The 21,359-nt window shown below is 38.5% G+C and overlaps 2 protein-coding genes and 1 long non-coding RNA gene across 3 annotated transcripts in view; 2 read left to right on the forward strand and 1 right to left on the reverse strand.

The window, feature by feature from the left end:
* Positions 1–3,991, reverse strand: part of LOC140952031 (uncharacterized) — a 66,509-nt gene extending 62,518 nt beyond the window's left edge. Inside the window, exon 1 of the long non-coding RNA XR_012167327.1 lies at positions 3,889–3,991. This is a non-coding gene — a long non-coding RNA (uncharacterized lncRNA). The remainder of the gene's footprint in view (positions 1–3,888) is intronic.
* The window catches only part of LOC140952030 (uncharacterized deaminase in luxG 3'region-like), a 32,811-nt gene extending 13,157 nt beyond the window's left edge, over positions 1–19,654 (forward strand). Inside the window, exon 2 of the mRNA XM_073401430.1 lies at positions 18,400–19,654. Within this exon, the coding sequence (XP_073257531.1) occupies positions 18,400–18,428 (29 nt within the window). The 3' untranslated portion in view covers positions 18,429–19,654. The remainder of the gene's footprint in view (positions 1–18,399) is intronic.
* LOC140953148 (uncharacterized deaminase in luxG 3'region-like) lies at positions 18,499–19,005 on the forward strand. The gene has a single exon (XM_073402648.1). The coding sequence runs from the start codon at positions 18,499–18,501 to the stop codon at positions 19,003–19,005; it is 507 nt and encodes a 168-aa protein (XP_073258749.1).
* Positions 19,655–21,359: the final 1,705 nt, after the last annotated feature.

The following is a 21,359-nucleotide window of genomic DNA, read 5'->3' on the forward strand; positions in this document are numbered from 1 at the left end:
TCGTATCGGTGGCTTGAATGATCAGTACGTTCATGTACACTCATAATTACTAAATTAAGTTTGTAAATCTGGTACGATGTGGCTTATTTTCTTTGAGTTAGTGTCAGGTTGTAATTTCATTTCAGTTTCCATTTGATTTCAATGCCAGCAGCCAGAATTTAATGTTAGGATTCCCTTTTCTTTTCGCGAGTTATTACCAAAGCATAAGTGACAGCTATGTCAAGAAAAATTAAATAATCTATTTCACTTCTTTACTCCTCGCAATAAAATATCGGTTGGTATTCCTCTTACTGACATGTCACTGGACCCCTTTTCGTGTTATTTTAGGGACAGCCCAGGCAGTCTTTTTAAATTCCAACTCATTTCTTGGGTATGAGCAAGTATCGCTCTGAGGGTCATTTCGTATGTCGTCTCTTGTTTTTCTCGTCACGTTTATTCCGCTTTTGGCCTGTTTTATTGCGGTAAAACAATACGAAGTTTACTTCTTTAGCGATGATTTTAAGAACGTTAATAGTGAGTGCTGTTTGGGAAGTTTAACCGGCGATTACTAGTGGTTAAATCATTTGATGTAACCTGATTTCCGCAACAGCCCATACATTATGGGCAGTAATCCTCGATTCGAAAAAATGTATGCGTATTAAATGTACGCGGTTGTGCGGAAATGATGGTCCTATTTAGTGCTTGCATTCTTTTTCCCTGCTTTCGTCTCTCGCACATGTTTTTAACGTGAGGTAGGGCATTAATTGTCGGTCCTTGAAGCCGATCTTTGCAAACGGTAACTCTTTGAGAAAGATTTCGACAAAAGTTAAACTCGGATATTGGTTATGCACAGCGTTTCATCTTCGCTAAAAATACCTTAAAATACATGTTTTTTTAAGTGCAGGTTTGGGCTTGTATTCAGAAAACATGCACTTGTAATGTACTGGTATGGTTACTAAGCCCACATCGATTATTATTTAGAACAAAACAAAAAGATAACTGTCAGGAAACATAGCAAGGACAGAGGAAAGAAACGAATCAAATATAAAATATTTGCTCCCAGAAAATTCAGATCACTTTTCTAGAATCGGTTCCTTTCAAATATGGCCTTTTCAGAGAGAAGTCGAGAGAAAGAGAGAGAGAGAGAGAGAGAGAGAGAGAGAGAGAGAGAGAGAGAGAGAGAGAGAGAGAGACATCATTACCACGAATTGGGCAAATGCAACTCAATGTAGTTTAACCAGGAAATATTTGTCTGATTCAAAGGACAAAATTAGTGATTCAGAGGTCTTTCTTTCTGGTCATAACATCAAGGCGTATAAAAGACAGAAAAACTTAGTTACTCTTGTCTCAGACTGACAGGCTTTGGTATCCGCTTGCCAGTCCTTTGTTTTGCAGTGCGCAACGCTACTGCGCATCATCTTTTCAAAGTGACAGTAGCCGCTACACGCTGTTTCCGAAGTTTAAAAGAGCTTTTTCAGACGAAGTGATTTAGAAACACGCTGTATGGGGAACTTTTAACTTAGGCGATAAATCAGGAAGTGCCATTATGCAGGTGAAAGTTCTTCTCAGATGTGCCCAATATTAAGTGTGACTTGTGAATACGGAGATCATTTTGTAAGCAATTGTGGAGGACATCCAGTTCCAGTTAACGACATCTTTCAAGTAACCAGATCTCAGCTTGAAAAATCTATTTTTCTAATTTGGCCAAACACTGGCCGTGGTGAAATTAAGAGTCATCAAGCCAGCGGTTCACATGGAAGACCTTATTTTTGATGTAAACACAACCTTACAGTAGGTACACGAGAGGGGGGGTCTATTGTTGTTTTACCGGTCGTTCAAAACCACCACAAATCTTCTTGACCGAGAGCTTTTAGTTTAAATAAATATAAATATAATATATATATATATATAATCATGATAGATAAAAAGGGAAATATATCCCTAAAATAACTACAAAAACAAGACAAAGGCACTAGCAGAAGTAAAAGATGATTTTTTGAAACGATAATTAATCTAGTCTTGCAATAGCCCACACCGTCATTTTGTAAAGTGACATTAATTAAAAAGGCTTAACGCAAGCTTTGCCAGCTTTCGTTCTGAGGGTCATTTGCAATTCACACTCTTGTTATACTGACGGCGCGTCTGTACCCGCTCGCGCATGCCGAAAAAGCGGATATAATTTGCTACATACTTCTGGCTACATGCATTATAAAGTTTGTATTTCAGGGCACTGCCCAGTTTATTTGAGAAAAATTTCGATAAATACCTCGACCTTACAGATTGATTTTGTGCACTGGCGTAGATTCGTTCAAGTGACACTGAAGCTGCAAAGAAAACACAACAAGCCCTCTCTATAAATAACTCAATATATATTATTAAGTGCAGGTTCAGGCTTGTATTAAGGAAGTATGCATTTATCATGACCAAGCATAAATCCGCGCATAATAAGAACGGAATGCATTACCGACCTAATTTGCCCGCAGAACCCAAATTACTTCACAAAATGAGACAGCAGACTAATCCTTACGTGAGGTCTTACGTTAAAGAAAGGACGTAGAAAATCTTGAAAATAAGGGAGTTTTTGGGATCTCAAGGCAACTGAATCTGGTATAGCTTGGGTAATTTTCTGTGTATGATTTTTAACCGAATAGTGAAATCTATTTGATTCAAAGTCAGAATTAGGGGTTTAGTTTCAAGGCCTAAGTAGCTAAAAGGGGAGAAAAGTGCTTAATACGTAAGGAGGTCTTTTCCTTTCTTTGGGTTTCGCAAAATAAAGAACGTCTTGTAACTTTCCTTTAATTATTCACGACGGTCACAGACTGCTTGCTTTCAATTCGATTTCAATATTAAACAGTTTATTATGTCTACCGCGTTTATTTTCATAACAGCCCAGACCGTGTTTCTGAATTTTAAACTTTTACCTTATCTGAACATGTATTTTGTTTTAAAAGGTTCTGAATAAACCTTTTGACATTTCAGATAATGTACACTTCAATCAAGGTTTGGGTTTGTGCGAGTAGAAGTATGAAGAGGTGGGGGGGGGGGGGGGGGGGGAGAGGACTTATACAAGCTATATAGGTATTTACCGCCTCAAAGGGTATGGTTTTTGAGTCGTTTCGGTCTGAAAACGGGTATGGATTTTGTCCATTTTGGTCTAGATCGGGTTTGGTTTTCAAGGGAACTACGGGAGTGTATAAACTTATTCTTCATCTCAGTTCCAAATGAATAAAATAGAAAGAGTAATATGCGAATTCAAAATGGCTTTTAAGAAATCCGTTTGTTGGCCTTCTGATCTAAGCAGTGGTAACATAATTTCTTAGAGGGCAAGTTTGAAAAAGGGTATGGATTTTAGAGGCCCGGTCTGAACACGGGTGTGGAAAATGACATATTTTGGTCTGAAATAGGGTCAAGTTTGGAGAACCGGGCAGCAAACCCCCACCAAGAATCCGTAATACCCCCCGAGACACATTTCTAATTGAAACCCTTGTTGTGATCATCACATTTGTGCCGTTCCCAACTTGTTTTGTTGTGATAAAGAATATGAGGTGATATTAAAGTTGTTTACTGTGAGAACGGTTTGTGGAATTTCACCGCTCCTTCAATATATTACCTCTGATGCACTACTCCGGTGGAGTCAGAAAATGTGTGCGTATTAAATTCTAGGGTTGTGGGAATAAAGCTTATAACATCATATACTATAGCCAGTATTCTTTTTTCTTCCTCTCGTCTCTCGCCACATATTGGAAAATGAGAGGCAAGGTATTTATCGTCCCTCCAGTCGGTTTTTGCATGCTATCAATAACACGTCTAGAATGATTTCGAACTATATTTCCCGATTCATTTATAATGCAAGCCGACATGGAATGCCGCAAAACTTAAAGCTTTTATTAAATCTACTCTAGAACTAACCTTCTCCCAGTATGTGTTAATCGGAAGGCAATATCTTCCCTCCAGCCAGCCATTGCAGTCCATAACTCCTTTACAAAGTTTTCGATTAGTACCTTGGTTAATAGGTCTTAATACCGTAAACTAATTCATGAAGTACGCGTCTTCAGTGCACTCTGTGAATGACATCAGTTGTGCGTGACAAGCTTAAATTCACGCAATATTAATAGAATTTGTGTAATTCCGTAAACAATTGTATACCATTTGACTGAACCCCGTCTAGCTAGATTTTTGTCTTAATACTGCAACAGAATGATTAACTGAACCTATTTGGAAGTAAGATCATGATCAACTTTATATTCAGATCGTTTTACTCATCTTCATATAGAGCGACCTATAATAATAATATCAATAATACTTTAATTATCATCTCCCCTTATGGGGTTTTTCAGGGATAATGAAACAAATACTTTAAATGAAACATAACATGGTTAAAAATTCCAACCGGTAGGAGGCAAACCAGCTGGCTATTTACAAGTATGGCTGAGGATTTGAATTAGGGATTGCCAAGAACAAATCCAGCTACCAGTCACGGTACCCTAACCACTCAACCACGCCACCTCGCCTCCTGTTGTACACTGCTGTCATCCGCAGTGTTAAAAGAGGTGAACTTCTTTAATGAACAATTCTTTAACTAAGGCTGACACCATTTTGTTTTCTAGTGTAATCTGCAGGCTTAAATTTCTCAAAATTTCTGGCGATGCCTGGAAACCGCTTGATAATAAGTCTCTAAAAATAAGGGGCTCAAAAAACAAACCATGTGGGACAAATCGTCAGCCAGTGAGAGGCCTCCCCAATTAGAACATTTCCCTGCTGACGCTTGCACCATTTCAAAAATAAGCCATAAACAACACACTTACTTGGGCAAAAGGATGTTAAAATAAACAAGAATAAAAACCTTAAAAAATCGATGGCGGTTCGTGAACTCGACCTCTGTTGTCCAGAACCTAATAATTATAATAATTTAATAATTTACATTTATATAGCGCAAACCTAGACTAGAGAGTAGTTGCAGTGAACTCTCGGCAGTGAACTAAGAGTTTGAGCAACTGTTGTACATGATCGGCTTCCCTGAAAGGATCTACGGTGGGAATCATATATAATCAAATCAAACCCGTTGCAATATCCTTCAGTTTACATTTCTCAACTGTTCTCCCTTCATCAATACGTGTATTTCGAAAACGGGCACTCTTACACTGCGTCAAAGCGGAAATAGGAGTTTCATCAAGTTTCAGTCAAAAGTGGTATCTGAATATCTTAAAACCTGATAAATATGAAAGACGTGTTCATTGTTAGCATTAAAAAATTTCCTTAGGGCCTGTTTAGTCTTTTATTGTTTCTAAGGATTTCCGAATATTTGCCTGAGAGGATTAAAGCTGAAATCTGGCAGCTGTGTTTTACCGGATTACAAGACAAAAACAATCTAAAGTCCTGTGTACCCTGCAGGCTTAAATGCAGACTTCAACAACGATACGGCTTATGTGGTACAGTGCTTAAGAGCGACTTTCTGTAATTACCACGGATAGGTGTGCAAGATGGAAAAATCGAAATCCCCCAAACTTTGTCACAACAAAGCCCTTTGGAAACTATTTTAGAAAATCCAAGTCTCAGTTCGTTTGACTTAATATTTTCCAAAATAATAATTTTTTTAAATTTTCACCTTCGAGAGGCCTTCAAACCACCGAAAAATGTGCTTGATACCCTCGCTTCGTGAATGGAAACGGAAACTAATACCATAACTTTTCTTATATTAAACAATTTTATGATCCTTCCTTTCTACCTAAACGTTGTTACAATTTCAAAAGATTTCAATCTGATTTTTTAATATTTTTTCAAAATTACCCTCTAAATCAGCATTATCGCGACCATCAATTTTGCCATTTTTCAACGGCGAAAATGCCTTCCTGGTACATGGCTTTCATTAGAAAAATGGTATTCCAGAGAAAGAGCAATGTTTCCCCTATCAATCTGTGAAATAAAATTCTGGGGCAATTGAAACTGCGAGTTTTTACAACGGAAAACATTTACGGTACTCGTGTGATTTACGACCTCTGAACTTGCAGTTGTCGTGGTGAATACAACCGAGAACTTAGACAGCACTTGAAACTCTGGCGCAAATTTGCCTCTTTTCCGCCAGTTTAAACACCAAAAACGATGTTAGATTTCACAGTGGTAAATTTTGAAAAGGAAAAGCAATTTTATTGTGCGAAAGTGTGCTATGAACTTCTTGACTACAACACTTCCCTTACGTGCGTATTTGTTTACTTTTGCCGTATTTGTAACAGTTATCATATATGTACAAAACGGCTTTAATGTCGGTAGCTAAATTTTTTTAAATGCTCCTATTTCTTATGAAACAGATCGTTATAGCTATAAAAAAGGAAAACGATTTGACCTACCTCACATTATTTGACAACAGAACCGAATCCCGGTACTGCCTTTAGCGAAATGAGATTGCGTGACAAGGAAATTTGAGACCCAGGTTATACCGCGAAGACAGATACCATTCCGAAAAAGACACTCACGCGGTGCCTTCTGTAACCTTTAAAGCAAAACATGTAAATAATCAAAATCCTTAGTTTCACTGACTTATCCGCTAGAGCGATTATGAATACGTAAGACTAAAAAGAATATTTTCCACAAGAGACTATGAAGTGGGGGGCCCTTATAGTCTCTTACTTTCCATAAACGCCTGCTTACACATTTTGAAATACGATTATCAATTCCTTACTTGTATCCTTAGAAAAATGACATTGAGAGGGAAAAAGCGCTAATTCGTAGTCTGAAATGGCATCCGTCCCTTCCCTCCACCCCCTAAGGGTCGGGAGCCCGTTTCGGGGTGGGGCGAAGAAACGCAGAACATTTCAGACTAGACAGGCGGGGCTAGAAAACCTGCATAATTTTAGAGCACCTTTGGTGTTAAAAGCAAAGCTTTCTGTAGTTCTGGCAACCTCGAGCAAGTTTTGCATTTCTGAGCAACGTTTGGGAAAAATATAGGCTTATGTCAAGCCAGAAAAAAGTGAGCAGTTTGATAGAAAATGCCAAGTGCGACTGAACCGCGCCCGTATAAGCGCCCCTAATGACTCTGGCAGGGGGGAAGGGGGATTGAAATCGAGCAAAGGGGACCTAGCTCTAAGCATACCGTCTGCGCCTTAGCTGTGAGTCTGCCTTGGAGATAAATTTCGCTTATATTTTTGAACAACTCTTTAAAGAAGATGGCAAGCCGTATAGTTGCGTCCGTCTGGAACGCTCGAGCGGTGAAACCAATGATCGCGCCCCTCGCACCTTGAAAAAAAAAACCGCGTTTTTTGAGAAAAAAAAGCAAAAAAAGGAAAAGTAAAAAAAAAAGAAGAAGAAGAAGAAGAAGGAAAGGCCCTTTGCGCTAACTGAAAGCTATTGTTTTCTGCATTGCTATTAAAAATCTGAAAAAAAAAAACAGTGTTACACACGTAGCGCTCGGGGCGGTACCAGGTAAATATATCACATACCCCATCGTTCCAGGTATATAACAAGCGTAACATGCAAGACACACTTGCGGATACGCGCAAGCATAACGTCAGATACCCAGGCGCAAAAAAATAACAGTGGCGCTACTAATGTTAGCTCCCCTAAAAAATGAAGCGTATTAAAGTGGGGTTGAAAAGTGAGATATTCGGATATCTTCGGATAATTGATAGCGAGTTATTTCCAGTCCACGGACTTTCTCCTAAATTTTTTGAAAGTATTTGTTCTCTTAGAAAATCCAGAATTTCGAGATTTCTTGATAGTTTTATACATACGCTAATTATGAGATTCCTTTTCTTCTTTTCTAACGATAAGTTAAATCGGTCAAGAAAAAAACAGCTTTCAGTAAGTTAAAATAAGTTTTTTGAAGGCGCGATCTTTGGTTTCACCGCTGAGCGTTCCTGACGGGCCCAAATATACGAGCTTGCAGTCTCCTTTAAAGAGTTGCTCGAAACTGTGGGCAAAATTTATTGCCAAGGGAAACGCACAACTAAAAAGCAGGCGGTATGCTTAGACCTAGGTCCCCTTTGCTCAATTTCAGAGTTTCCCCACCCCACCTAGCTTCCCCCTCCCGCCGGAGTCATTATTAGGAGCGCTTTTACGGGCGCGGTTCAGTCGTACTTGACATTTTCTATCAAACTGCTCACTTTTTCTGGCTTGGCATGTGCCATAACCTATATTTTGCAAAACATTGCTTAGAAATGCAAAACTTGTTCGAGTTTGCCAGAACTACAGAAAATTTAAACACAAGAAGTGCTCTAAAGTTACGGATGCAGGTTTTCTAGCCCCGCCATGTCTAGTCTGAAATCTTATGCGTGTCTTCGCCCCACCCCGAAACCTGCTGCGGCCCCTTAGGGGGTGGAGGGAAAGGACGGATGACATTTCAGACTACGACTTAGCGCTTTTTTCTAAGAGTACAAGTAAGGAATTCATAATCGTATTTCGAAACGAGCATGATGAAAACAAGAGACTACAGTGGAACCTCGATTTAAGGAAGGGCCAAGGGACTAAAAAAATTTCTGAGCCACCTAACGACGGTTTTGTTCTAAATTCATTTTCAATGGTGTACCCAGAGTACTTTTAGATCTCTAGAAATGCATCCTAAGCGGCTTGTAAAATCTGTTCCTGTTCGGTCATCCTAGGGGAACTTGCATTGAGTATTGTCGAAATTAGAAGGGCTTCAGTATTATTTTCCCAAAAATTTTAGATGAAATTTAACGTATCACGAAAGTGAGAATTTTTCTGATTCCTCTCTCAATCACATATTTGAATCCGAACATTTTAGGTTTCCTCTTTTCTTCGAAAAATTAGCCTAACCTGGGATGTAAAATGTGAAAAATTAAAGTTCAGAAAATAGTAGGGAATTTATAGGATAACCTTCGAAAATTGAACACAAACGGAACGGTCATCTAGAAATTTTTAGGCGTCCTCAAGCTATAGAAAATTCTAGGCAATATCTACTTCTCCGAAGATATATTTTACAGAAAACAGTCGTTGAGTGCCTCTGAAATTTGCTCGCCATAACGAGGTTTCGTTGTATGGAGGTTTCTTTTTCATACCGTAAATCCTCTATTAAGCCCCCCCGGGGGGGCTATTTATTTCAAGCCCATTTGAGGGGGAGCGGCTTAATGGAGACGGGCGGCTTAATATATTTAATTTAGAAACTACGATGGTATCGCTTCTCCATAAAGAACTAGAATACAAAGAGGAAAAGCTCAAGTACAGGAAGTTTTAAGTCATGCAGCCGAGGATCAAGAACAAATCCGAACTTCCAGCTGGTAAATAAACCATCCCGGATCAGTCCACACGAAGTTTTACGGTCGTGATTGATTAATACAGTCTTTCATCTTTCATTTATTAGTGAAGAATAATTAGGGGTGGGAAGTGGGTGCTTGATAGAGGGAAGGGGGGCCTTATTAACTTTCTTCCCCTGAAAAAGGGGGGGTTATTAGAGGGAGGGGGCTTTAATGTATGTTTTTCGGTATATTTCACTATTATCGAGGTAAAGAAAATCATTCGTAGGTTTTTTACATCGCGGTTCCACTGTATAAGGGCCTGCTCCTATAAAGTCTTTTGGGGAAAAAATATTTTTTTAGTGTTACGTTTGCAGGGTCGCTCTGGCGCATGAGTCAACATAACTAAGGATTTTGATTATTTACATGTTTCGCTTTTATAGCTACAGAGGGTGACCGGTGAGTTTCTTTTTCGGAATGGTATCTGTCTCCGTGGTATAACCTGGGTCTCAAAGTTCTTTGTCACGCAATCTCGTTTCGCTGAAGGCAGTAAAGGATTCGGGTCTGTTGTCAAATAATGTGTGGTAGGTCAAAACGTTTTCCTTTTTTATAGCTATAACGATCTGTTTCATGAGAAATGAGAGCATTTGAAAGAATAGCTACCGACACTATTAGCCGTTTTGTACATATATGAACGGCAAAAGTAAAAAAATACGCACGTAAGGGAAGTGTTGCAGTCAAGAAGTTCATAGCACACTTTCGCACAATAAAATTGCTTTTCCTTTTCAAAATTTACCACTGTGAAATCTAACATCGTTTTTGGTGTTTAAACTGGCGGAAAAGGGGCGAATTTGCGCCAGAGTTTCAAGTGCTGTCTAAGTTCTCGGTTGTATTCACCACGACAACTGCAAGTTCAGAGGTCGTAAATCACACGAGTACCGTAAATGTTTTCCGTTGTAAAAACTCGCAGTTTCAATTGCCCCAGAATTTTATTTCACAGATTGATAGGGGAAACATTGCTCTTTCTCTGGAATACCATTTTTCTAATGAAAGCCATGTACCAGGAAGGCATTTTCGCCGTTGAAAAATGACAAAATTGATGGTCGCGATAATGCTGATTTAGAGGGTAATTTTGAAAAAATATTAAAAAATCAGATTGAACTCTTTTGAAATTGTAACAACGTTTAGGTAGAAAGGAAGGGTCACAAAATTGTTTAATATAAGAAAAGTCATGGTATTAGTTTCCGTTTCCATTCACGAAGCGAGGGTATCAAGCACATTTTTCGGTGGTTTGAAGGCCTCTCGAAGGTGAAAATTTAAAAAAATTATTATTTTGGAAAATATTAAGTCAAACGAACTGAGACTTGGATTTTCTAAAATAGTTTCCAAAGGGCTTTGTTGTGACAAAGTTTGGGGGATTTCGATTTTTCCATCTTGCACACCTATCCGTGGTAATTACAGAAAGTCGCTCTTAAGTGCTTTGAGTCTTATCTTTGTAATCGTACCCAGTTTCTCAACAAGCGTGTTCTGTCAGTTGGTGTGCCTCAAGGGTCTGTTTCGGGGCCTGTATTATAGCCCATACATACATCTCCTCTCAGTGATATTATGAAGAGTTATAATATCAATTACCCACCATTTGTATGCTGATGATAGTCAGGTTTACCTTGCTTTTAAAATAAATGATGCATCCTCGATCAAAAACCGAATTGAAAGCTGTGTTGGTAATATGAATCACAATGACCTTAGAGAACGAACATAAAACTGAAGCTGTGCTCATCTCTTCGAAATTTCGTGATGGCCGTTCTCTGGATTACGTGAAAATTGGAAATGAAAGGATTTACTTATCTGGTAAAGCCACAAGCTTAACAGTGAGATAAAAGGAAAACTAATTTGACAAAGTCCGTTCCAAAAACTAGGGTTTAATATGCACGAATGGTTACTAAATTAGTTATTATCATCCAACAGCATGAAAAAAGCAATCGTAATCTTGATTTTATCTAAAACCTGAAAAAGAAGAATTTATCAAATGTTCCAGCCAGAAACAAACTTAGATTAGCCATTTGATATGATAAACAATTAGAAATTATCGTTAAAAAAGGTTTTAGATAAAATAAAAAATAGAGCCCCAACTAGGACCCAAGTAGAAAGCAGGCTTTATTAAGTCAAGTCTATAAATAACATTAATGATATTCAACATATGTATACTACGACGAAGACGAAAAGAGGCCTAGCAAGGCCTAGCAAGCGTGATCGTCTCTTTGCTATAAATCTATCTAGTTTGGTTGCTTGTCCGCCTTGACGTCATTGCATTGTTGGTTTTCAGGGAACCAATAAGCTTGGCTACGCCATTTAAAATACCTCAGTTATAAAATACTTAAGTTCAAAAAAGAGTTTTCAAACATCAGCGAAAACGCCTAATTTGTGTATTCTTTATTTAGTAATTGGTCATTATAACTGAGGAAATGGATAAAAATGAAAGTAACGGCTATGATGGCTGAAGAAAATCGTTCGTTATACCGAGGATTTCGTTATATGGACGTTCATTAAATCGAGGTTCCACTGGATACTGTTAAATAATTTAGTAACCAACTCTTTTTGTATAAGGCTAGTTTTCAGAGGTTTACATGTGACTCCAATAATGTAGCTTTTGATTGGTCATACCTTTGATGAATAATTAATGAATTTACAAGTCGCGGTAAAACAAGAACTGTGTAGTTATTGGACGCTTTAGTCAAAAACTTTTCAGTAGATCTGTTTAGTATTTCCTAAGAGAATTTTAGATACGGTACAGTTGTTTTTTCTCAGATCAAAACATAAAAAAAGGGAAGGTTTGATGAGAAATCATTATTTGAATATATATAATATATGCGACTGTTTTATAAGTCATTAGAGGAAAAAATTATATCTATATGTGTGGTAGTAATCACACCCCTGCACATCAACATAAATCGGTTCCGTTGAATATTCGATTCCTTTGTCTTGCACAGGTGCGTGCATAAATTATGTGTGTTATGTCTAGGTAGTCTTGGTATAGCTAATGAAAAGTGTTTATTTTATTTTTACAATTCATTTTTGACTGAATCTAAAGCAGGCTTGTTTAGTTTCTGCGTCACTTAATATTACTTGTTCGTAACGCGGAAATCAAACTTGAATTTTTTTCGCCGAAGAACAAGCTGGCAGCGGTTCATATTTTTGGTTAGTTACCAATAGTTATTTGCTAAAGTATATTTTTAACTCTTGAGGTTGATAAGATATTTAACGTATGTTATTTCTTTAACTCACTATCAATTCGGTTCATCCGTCGTCACTAGTTCCCCAGTTTTTTTTCTTTTTTTTTTTTGTGTGGTTTCCCGGTTTTCACTAATAAATCCTTCTTCGCTTCTTTTGTGCTATTTTTACACCGCTTTCTGAGAAAACGAGGTGTTGACAAATACAAATTTTTACCAACTATTTCTGTAAATGTATATTGACAGCACTAATTATTAGCATATGTTATTAAAAACTGACACATAGGAACCTGCAAAAATAACCACACGTCTAGTTTCCTCTCCTCGAGATAGCCTACGTGTAGCTGCATCTTCCCTCCTCTCTCCGTTTTTCCTTTGTCGGGGGTAGGGTACAGCTATACGTAGGCTATCATCGAGAAAGATACTTAAGATATCATGAAGTCATTGATTAGTACTTACCAAAGGTTACCCAGGCTCACTATTTGTGTCACGTTCGAGTTTCATATAACATGAGTAAGTATAGAGAACATATGGAGCGAAGTTTAGGTCTGGAAATTTGCTAGAAAATGGAAATAAAAATCGGTGAGACTTACCACGTAGCGAGTTGTTGTTGCCCTTAATGCACACGAAGATTCGGGAAAAATAGTCTCCTGGAGACTATTTTTTGCGAAACTTCGTGTGCATACTGAAGAAAACAACTACTCGCCACATGGTGAGGTTCATCGATTTTTATTTCCATTTTCTAGCAAATTTCCAGACCTAAACTTCGCTCCATATCTTCTCTATACTTACTCATGTTATATGAAACTCGTACGTGACACAAATAGTGAGCCTGCGTTGCCTGTGGTACTTACTACCTACTGTAGTACTAAACACGGCTTAAAATGAAATTTTACCTATAGTGCGAATTCAAATAGCTACACCACAAACATGAAATTGTTTTTAACAACCACTCAAAATTCATTTTCTAACTCAGGTTCATGCGGGAGTTCACGCATGGCTCATGCATGTTCTTCCTTTACATTAGACTTCATTGGACTAACAATTCTGATTTATCACTGAGTTAGTTAAAAAAATTGAAAACCCAGAGACAACCGATGATGTTATTTTTTTTATGTTAAGTCATTGGTTATTGGTTAGAAGAAATAAATTTTGGCTTTAGTATTCCTTTATCACAAAGAAAGAAAGCCGCAGGTCATCTCAGAGGGGAGGGGGAAGGGGTGTGCATCCCCTGCACTTTCCTCCTAAATCCGCCACTGAAGGAAATCCACAGGGGAAATCGACTTTGGCTTGAGTTAGCGCGAGGTTCGGGTTTACGAGGGTTTGAATTATCGGGAGTCAACTGTAATATATTTCAAAGAGAAACAAAGAGATGATCTGTGTGATTTCACACGGACTTCTTTTATAAAATGATCTCACAAGGGATGGGACATCTTGTCCACAGATATTAAAGATTGACAAAAATCGATGATGTTATTTTTTTTATGTTAAGTCATTGGTTATAACTGAGGAAATGACTGAAGCGGCAAGTAACGGCTACGACGAATTTCCTGACAACACTGATGTCATGTGGATGAAAATGGCCTTGATGGCAGCCAGTCGTGCTGAAGTAACGGAGCATGCAAATGGAAAGCCTAGTGTTGGCTGCGTAATTCGTCGCTCAAGAAATCGTGGTCCTCCTGCAGTGTTAGCAGTTGGATGGAACGGTTTCCTTCCTAATACACCTGAGGGGGAGTTAGAAGAAATAAAAGGTCGTCGATTTAAGGAGTCAAGGGCTGCTAAAGATAGGGACAATGCACTGACTGCGGAACTCGGCCTTCATGCTGAGGTAAACGCCCTACAGTACTGCTCCGAGAGCCCGGAGATGGCTACTATTTACACGACTCATGTGCCATGCTACAATTGTGCAAAACAGCTTGTTGCACGTAAAGTTGGGCGTGTTTTTTACCTGTTTTGGATGAAAGATTGTGAGACCTCAATAGAGCTCTTTGAGAAGTTCGACATAACTTGTGTAGCCTTTGGAAAACGGGATGAAGTACTATGGGATTTCAGCGCGTTTTTCTTGACAGACCGCAAAATTGTTCAGGGAAGCACCGTTCCGCAAACATCCCTGGAAGAATATCAATACTTTTTGGATTCTAGGGACATAAAGCATTTGGAAGAAGTTAGAGAGTACAGCTTCGGTAATAAAATTGTCTTGGGATAAAGCGCAATAGTGTTTGCAAAAAATTGGATTTCAGCTGAAAAAATATATGAAGAAAAACGTATGATACGATACGATAATTTATTTAACGTGGACATTACTCTTAGCTTAATCAGCTAGTCTGTACAGGTAATCTACTGCCTTAGCTTAGTACATTCTAAAAATTAAAAAACTACAAATATACAACAAAATTCCACACATGTAAGCCCTTGTCCAGGCCTTGTCCAGGCTCCAGAAGCACTAAATAAGGGTAAAGTATTACAGTAATAGGTAGACTGTTCACAGTCCCCTATTTTTCGTAAGATCGTCAGAATCGTCAGGGGGCGAGCGTCGGGACCCCCCCCCCCCCCTTAAGTAGATTTGACACTCTTTACATCCAAGATAGTTACCCTTAACGCAAAGCGCTCGATCTCGATGTTCTTACGGGAAAATAGGAGACTGTGAACAGTCTTAGTAATAGGGTATTCGCTTCACAATCGGTCCATAACTGTTTTACAGCTTACTGAAAATTAATTTAAAGAAATTGTCATCCAAAATTGCTTATAGCCTTGTTCAAAGTCGATGGGACTATGCATTTTCTGGGACCTCGCTACATTTCATTTGTTTCAAACAACCTTTCAAAAAAAACTTTCTATGTTCTATTTGGACTACTTCCATCTTGAAAAATAGCTGCCAGGGTCGAGTTGTTTGAGGCAATGTTAGCATTGATTTACTTTTTCAATTAGTTTAGAAAAATCAGAAAAAAGTTTAATTTCTTTATTTTCTTATCAGGGCGAGAATTAGAATTAACCAATAGAGAAAGGGCTGAAGAGGAGAGTAACAACCATGATAACTTTCCAGGCGACTCTGACGTAATGTGGATGAAAATGGCCTTAATGGCGGCCAGTCGAGCCGAGATACCAAGGGAAACTGCGGACATGCCAAGTGTTGGCTGCGTAATTCGTCGCTCAAGAACTCGCGGCTCTCCAGCAGTGCTTGCAGTTGGTTGGAATGGATTCCTTCCCAATACACCTGAGGAGGAGTTAAAAGAAATAAAAGGCCGCTCTTTTAAAGGGGAGAATGCTGATCAGAAAAGAGACAACGCATTGACTGCGGAACTCGGCCTTCATGCTGAGACAAACGCTCTACAGTACTGCTCCGAGAATCCGGAAATGGCCACTGTTTACGTCACTCATATGCCGTGCTACGATTGTGCAAAACAACTTGTTGCACATAAAGTTGGGCGTGTCCTTTACCTGTATTGTACAACTTACTCGGAGGGTGATCATGAACCGAGAACGATTCGTCTTTTTAAAAAGTTCAACATCTCATGCATAGCCTTTAGCAAGCGTGACAAGGTCCTGGAAGATTTTAGCAAGTCTTTTCTTGAACATAGAGGTATTCTTCGGGGAAACACTGATGCCGAAACACCTCCAGAAAGCTGTCCGTCATTCCTAGATTCAAGAGACAGCAAGCCCTTGCCTGCGTCGCAGACGCTCTATACACATGTTTAGACGAGTGCGTTGACCGGCTGCAAAAAGAAATTGTTGACATCGTTCTAGGGCGGAATTACATTTTGTCAAAGTATATAAGGCAAATTTCCGAAAACTACCATAATATTCTTTAAAGCACAAGTTTAAGTACTGCATCATGTAGGCTTGCTTTTCCAATTGGTGCTGAGCACAAACTACAGCATTTATTGGAACATAGCGATCCCTTGAATAAGTGTCACCAGCAGTTACTTAGAATGGGAGAAAAATTATAAAAGAAGCACTGCCCTGTAATGATGGCCCTTTAAAACAAGATAAGACTATACAGGATTAATTATTGATGATTTAAAAAGGGGAAAGAAAATCAGGTTATATTAAGCTGAGCTGAGTGTGTTTCGAATTTTCAGACATTTGCAGATCATAGAAGAATGCTAACGATAGCTTTATATATAGTTTAGTTTATGTGTCTCTTACTTAAGAAGCCTTCCTTTTATTTTGATAACTTAATTTTTTGGCTTTAGTATTCCTTTATCACAAAGAAAGAAAGCCGCAGGTCATCTCAGAGGGGAGGGGGAGGGGTGCGCATCCCCTGCACTTTCCTCCTAAATCCGCCACTGAAGGAAATCCACAGGGGAAATCGACTTTGGCTTGAGTTAGCGCGAGGTTCGGGTTTACGAGGGTTTGAATTATCGGGAGTCAACTGTAATATATTTCAAAGAGAAACAAAGAGATGATCTGTGTGATTTCACACGGACTTCTTTTATAAAATGATCTCACAAGGGATGGGACATCTTGTCTACAGATATTAAAGATTGACAAAAATCGATGATGTTATTTTTTTTATGTTAAGTCATTGGTTATAACTGAGGAAATGACTGAAGCGGCAAGTAACGGCTACGACGAATTTCCTGACAACACTGATGTCATGTGGATGAAAATGGCCTTGATGGCAGCCAGTCGTGCTGAAGTAACGGAGCATGCAAAAGGAAAGCCTAGTGTTGGCTGCGTAATTCGTCGCTCAAGAAATCGTGGTCCTCCTGCAGTGTTAGCAGTTGGATGGAACGGTTTCCTTCCTAATACACCTGAGGGGGAGTTAGAAGAAATAAAAGGTCGTCGATTTAAGGAGTCAAGGGCTGCTAAAGATAGGGACAATGCACTGACTGCGGAACTCGGCCTTCATGCTGAGGTAAACGCCCTACAGTACTGCTCCGAAAGACCGGAGATGGCTACAATTTACACGACTCATGTGCCGTGCTACAATTGTGCAAAACAGCTTGTTGCACATAAAGTTGGGCGTGTGTTTTACCTGTTTTGGATGAAAGATAGTGAAACGTCAATAGAGCTTTTCAAGAAATTTGATATAACTTGCGTACCCTTTGGAAGGCGAGGCGAAGTGCTAGAGGATTTTAACATGCCAGTTTTCCTTGAAAAACGCAAAATTGTTGAGGGAAGCACTGTTGCGCAAACATCCACAATACCCAATCAATACTTTTTGGATTGTAGAGACAATGGGGATAAGCACTTGAAAGAAGTTGAAAACTATAAATGTAAGTTGCCTTGAGTTCTAGGGCAATATCATTTGATCCATGATAATGATAATGATAATAACTTTATTTTACGAGGGGAGCACTTTACAGTAAACACTGACTAGCCTGTACCCCTTGCCTATTAAAGACCCTGTTTACATGGAGTGGGGGACCCCGGTCTAGTGGGGTAAGTTTCTTTTGTTTTGTGTCCCCCAGAGCGTGAAAACAAAAGAAACTTACCCCACTAGACCGGGGTCCCCCACTCCATGTAACCAGGCCCTAAATTAGAATAGAAACTAATTTATAAGTATGCAGCCGAAAAGAAATTTACTGACCTTCTAATTTCATCTATATTTAAGCAATCAAAAAATTTTAAACAGACAAAAGACTGATTGTTTTGAAAAAAGCCCATTAAGTTTTAAACCAAGCACTTTTCCAAGTTCCAGAAACACTGAAGGAAGGTTTAGTGGGAGAGCAACAGCGTATTTACTTTAACTCGGCTTCTAATAATTGGTACGCAAATCGGATAGCTTATTAAAAATTGACTAACAAAAATTGGCATCCAAAACTGCTATGGCCCTGTTCAAAGTTTTAGACTGTGCAATTTCTGGGATCTGGAAAAAATTGATTTACTTCAGACCATTTCCTAAATTACTCTTCGTACTATTTGGTGAATGGACTACGCCTATTTCGAAAAACACTGAGCTGCTAGCATCAAAATTGTTTGAAGTAATTTTAGCGTTGATTTACTCAGTTATTACAACTACAGGAAGGAAAAAGAAAATATGCTTAATTAATTTATTTTTTACTTAGGGGAGGAAATCAAATATTTAAAAAAGTAAGGAGGGAGAACAAGAAGAAACCGGATGCCACGATGACTTTCCAGGCAACTCTGACATAATGTGGATGAAAATGGCCTTAATGGCGGCCAGTCGGGCCGAGATACCGGGGGAAACTGAGAACAAGCCAAGTGTTGGCTGCGTAATTCGTCGTGCAAGAACTCGTGGTCCTCCAGCGGTGCTAGCAGTTGGTTGGAATGGTTTCCTTCCCAATACACCTGACGAGGAACTAGCCGCAATAAAAGGTCGCTCCTTTAAGAAGCCAAATAAAAGTCAGAAACGGGACAACACATTGACTGCGTTACTCGGCCTTCATGCTGAGACAAACGCCTTACAGTACTGCTCTGAGGCTCCAGAGAAGGCCACCGTTTACGTCACTCATCTGCCTTGCTATAATTGTGCAAAACAACTTGTTGCAAATAAAGTTGGGCGTGTCTTTTACCTGTTTTGGATGACTTACCCGGACGGTGAATCGGAGAGAACGATGAGCCTTTTTGAAAAGTTCGATATCTCATGCATAGCCTTTAGCAAGCGTGATAAGGTCCTGGAAGATTTTAGCCCGAATTTTCTTGGGCTTTGAGGCATTGTCCGGGGATGCACTGGTGACAAAACGCCTCCAGAAGGGTGTCCGTCCTTCTTAGATTCAAGAGACCGCAAGTAAACTACGTGAAATTGCATTATAGTTTAAGCTTAATACAACAGCTATATTCAGTAGAAATTGTTGAAATCGTTCTAAGGCGGAATTACATTTTATCAAAGTATATAAGGCAAGTTTCAAAACTACCATAAAAATTTTTTAAAGAACAGGTTTAAGTACTGCATCATGTAGGCTTGCTTTTCCAATTGGTGCTGAGCACAAATTGAAGTTGCTATGAATCAACGACGACGCCAAGTACGTTGTTTCCATTCTTTTATATATAAAAGTGACGGCAATAGCAACTCTTTCAAGTTAAAGCATAAGCTAATGGAAAAAAATTATCTTTAGAAGACAATCTCGTCAAGACAAGCTTGCTCGTGTAAAGGAAAACTTTACGAAGCTTCTTGAAATCTCTTCAAAATAGAAAGCTGTCGGTCCTTCAGAGATTCAAGAGACCGCAAGATCGGGCAAGGTTGCAAGTCATAGTTAAAGCTTACTAACCCATGACAAACTTAAATGGGTTTCAATACCACCCTTCCTGTGAAACACAATGTTTTCACTAAAAAGTAATTAAAATCTTTTTTAATCTAGCCATTTACTCTTCAATTGACAGATGGTGAAAATTCACATGAATAATTGCAAGATTATCACCAGTATTATTATTGTTATTATTACCATTATTATCGTCGTCATCATCATCATCATCATCATCATCATCATCATTATCATTGTTAAGAAAAAGATAAGGCAGTGAAGTTTCTAAAAGTTAGACAGCTTATAGGTGAGACCTCATCTTTCTATTCGAATAATAATTTACCTTAACAAGAAAATAAATGCGAAGACAAATCTTAATATTCAATATAATGCAGCGTACATTTTTAGGAGAGAATTTATCAAATATCCAATAAACACTAATTTGATGTGGTGTACGCCAAGATAAGGCTCCGTTCTATGGGTCACCACTCATTTCGTTACATGTAACTAATACTGTTCTAACACTGTTTGTATTTTTCTACTTTTGCATATAACACCGACGTTTTTATGCACACAAAAATCGTAAGAAATTGCTTTTCTATAAATCCTCGATATTGCCATATTTAACATATTGTCATCTTACATGGCACAGTAAAGCCTCCGACGCCAGAAAAGTTGAAAGAGTTCAGAAACGAGCCCTTAGGATTTAGACTACGAGCAGTCCCTCTTTTTTTCTTGGTCCGTCGAGCAAAACGCCCGAGACACGCAAAATGACCGCGCTCGTGTACTCCCCTTACTAAATCTGAAGAAAAGAGAAGCTGCTCGCAGTCTATTAGGATTGTGCATAACATACAATCAGTAGAGTACTCTAATTTTCGTGACCGTGCCAGTCTACCTAGCCTGCAAAATAGGTGTTTACAAGATATTGCTATCTTAATGTATAAAGTCAAACATGGTATGGTACCCAGAAATAAGGAATAAGGATTTTCATATACCTAGATTTAATGAAACATTCTATCAGGTACTTTGGACCATAAATATAGTTTAGATTGGACAGTAAAGTCAAAGACAAACCTAGCTTACAATCTTTTGAGTCCAGCATACGACACATAAACCCTGTAGATCTTGTAAGCGACAATTGTGGCTCATATATAAATTGTAGTTCTTAATTAAGAAATTTAGTAATATTTTTAGCATTTTCTTGTGTATTTTAATAATAATAATAATGACAATCTTTATTGAGGATGCCCACTTCACCCTAAAGTGATTTAAAAAAAGGGTCCTTCTAACGAAAAAAAACATTAGTGAATAAGACAAAACTATCACTATAAATTAGAACTTACTAAGAACTGATAACTATCAATTAATCAAATCACCCTAAAGTGCTTTACAGAAGGGTCCTCCTACTAAAAAACATCAAGTGAAAAAGACTAATTTATAACTAAACTTGAACTTACTAAGAACTAACTATCAATTAATCAAATTGTTACATTGCGCATGACTTATCTAGTTTATCAGATTTCATTCGTTCGAAGAAAAATTTGTCCTTAGACCTGGTATTATAATCATGATGTTCTCTGTTTAGGACAATATTAAAAGAATCTGTAAACAAGTTATTCAGGCACTTAAACTTAAAGATGGCACGATGCTCAGCACGAGCCTCAGTGGCTGATCATGATGTACGATCCGAGGCGGTAAATCTAAAATTATCAGTACGCGCTGCTTTGTTTTATAGAACTTGTAGTTGTTCCATTGAAGCCACATTACCCCTGTCTCCCCAGATAATATCAGCATTGTCGAAAATAGGTAGGGTGTAACTGTTA

This window comes from Porites lutea, chromosome 11 (assembly GCF_958299795.1).
Source record: "Porites lutea chromosome 11, jaPorLute2.1, whole genome shotgun sequence".
In the NCBI taxonomy this organism is placed as follows: domain Eukaryota; kingdom Metazoa; phylum Cnidaria; class Anthozoa; order Scleractinia; family Poritidae; genus Porites; species Porites lutea.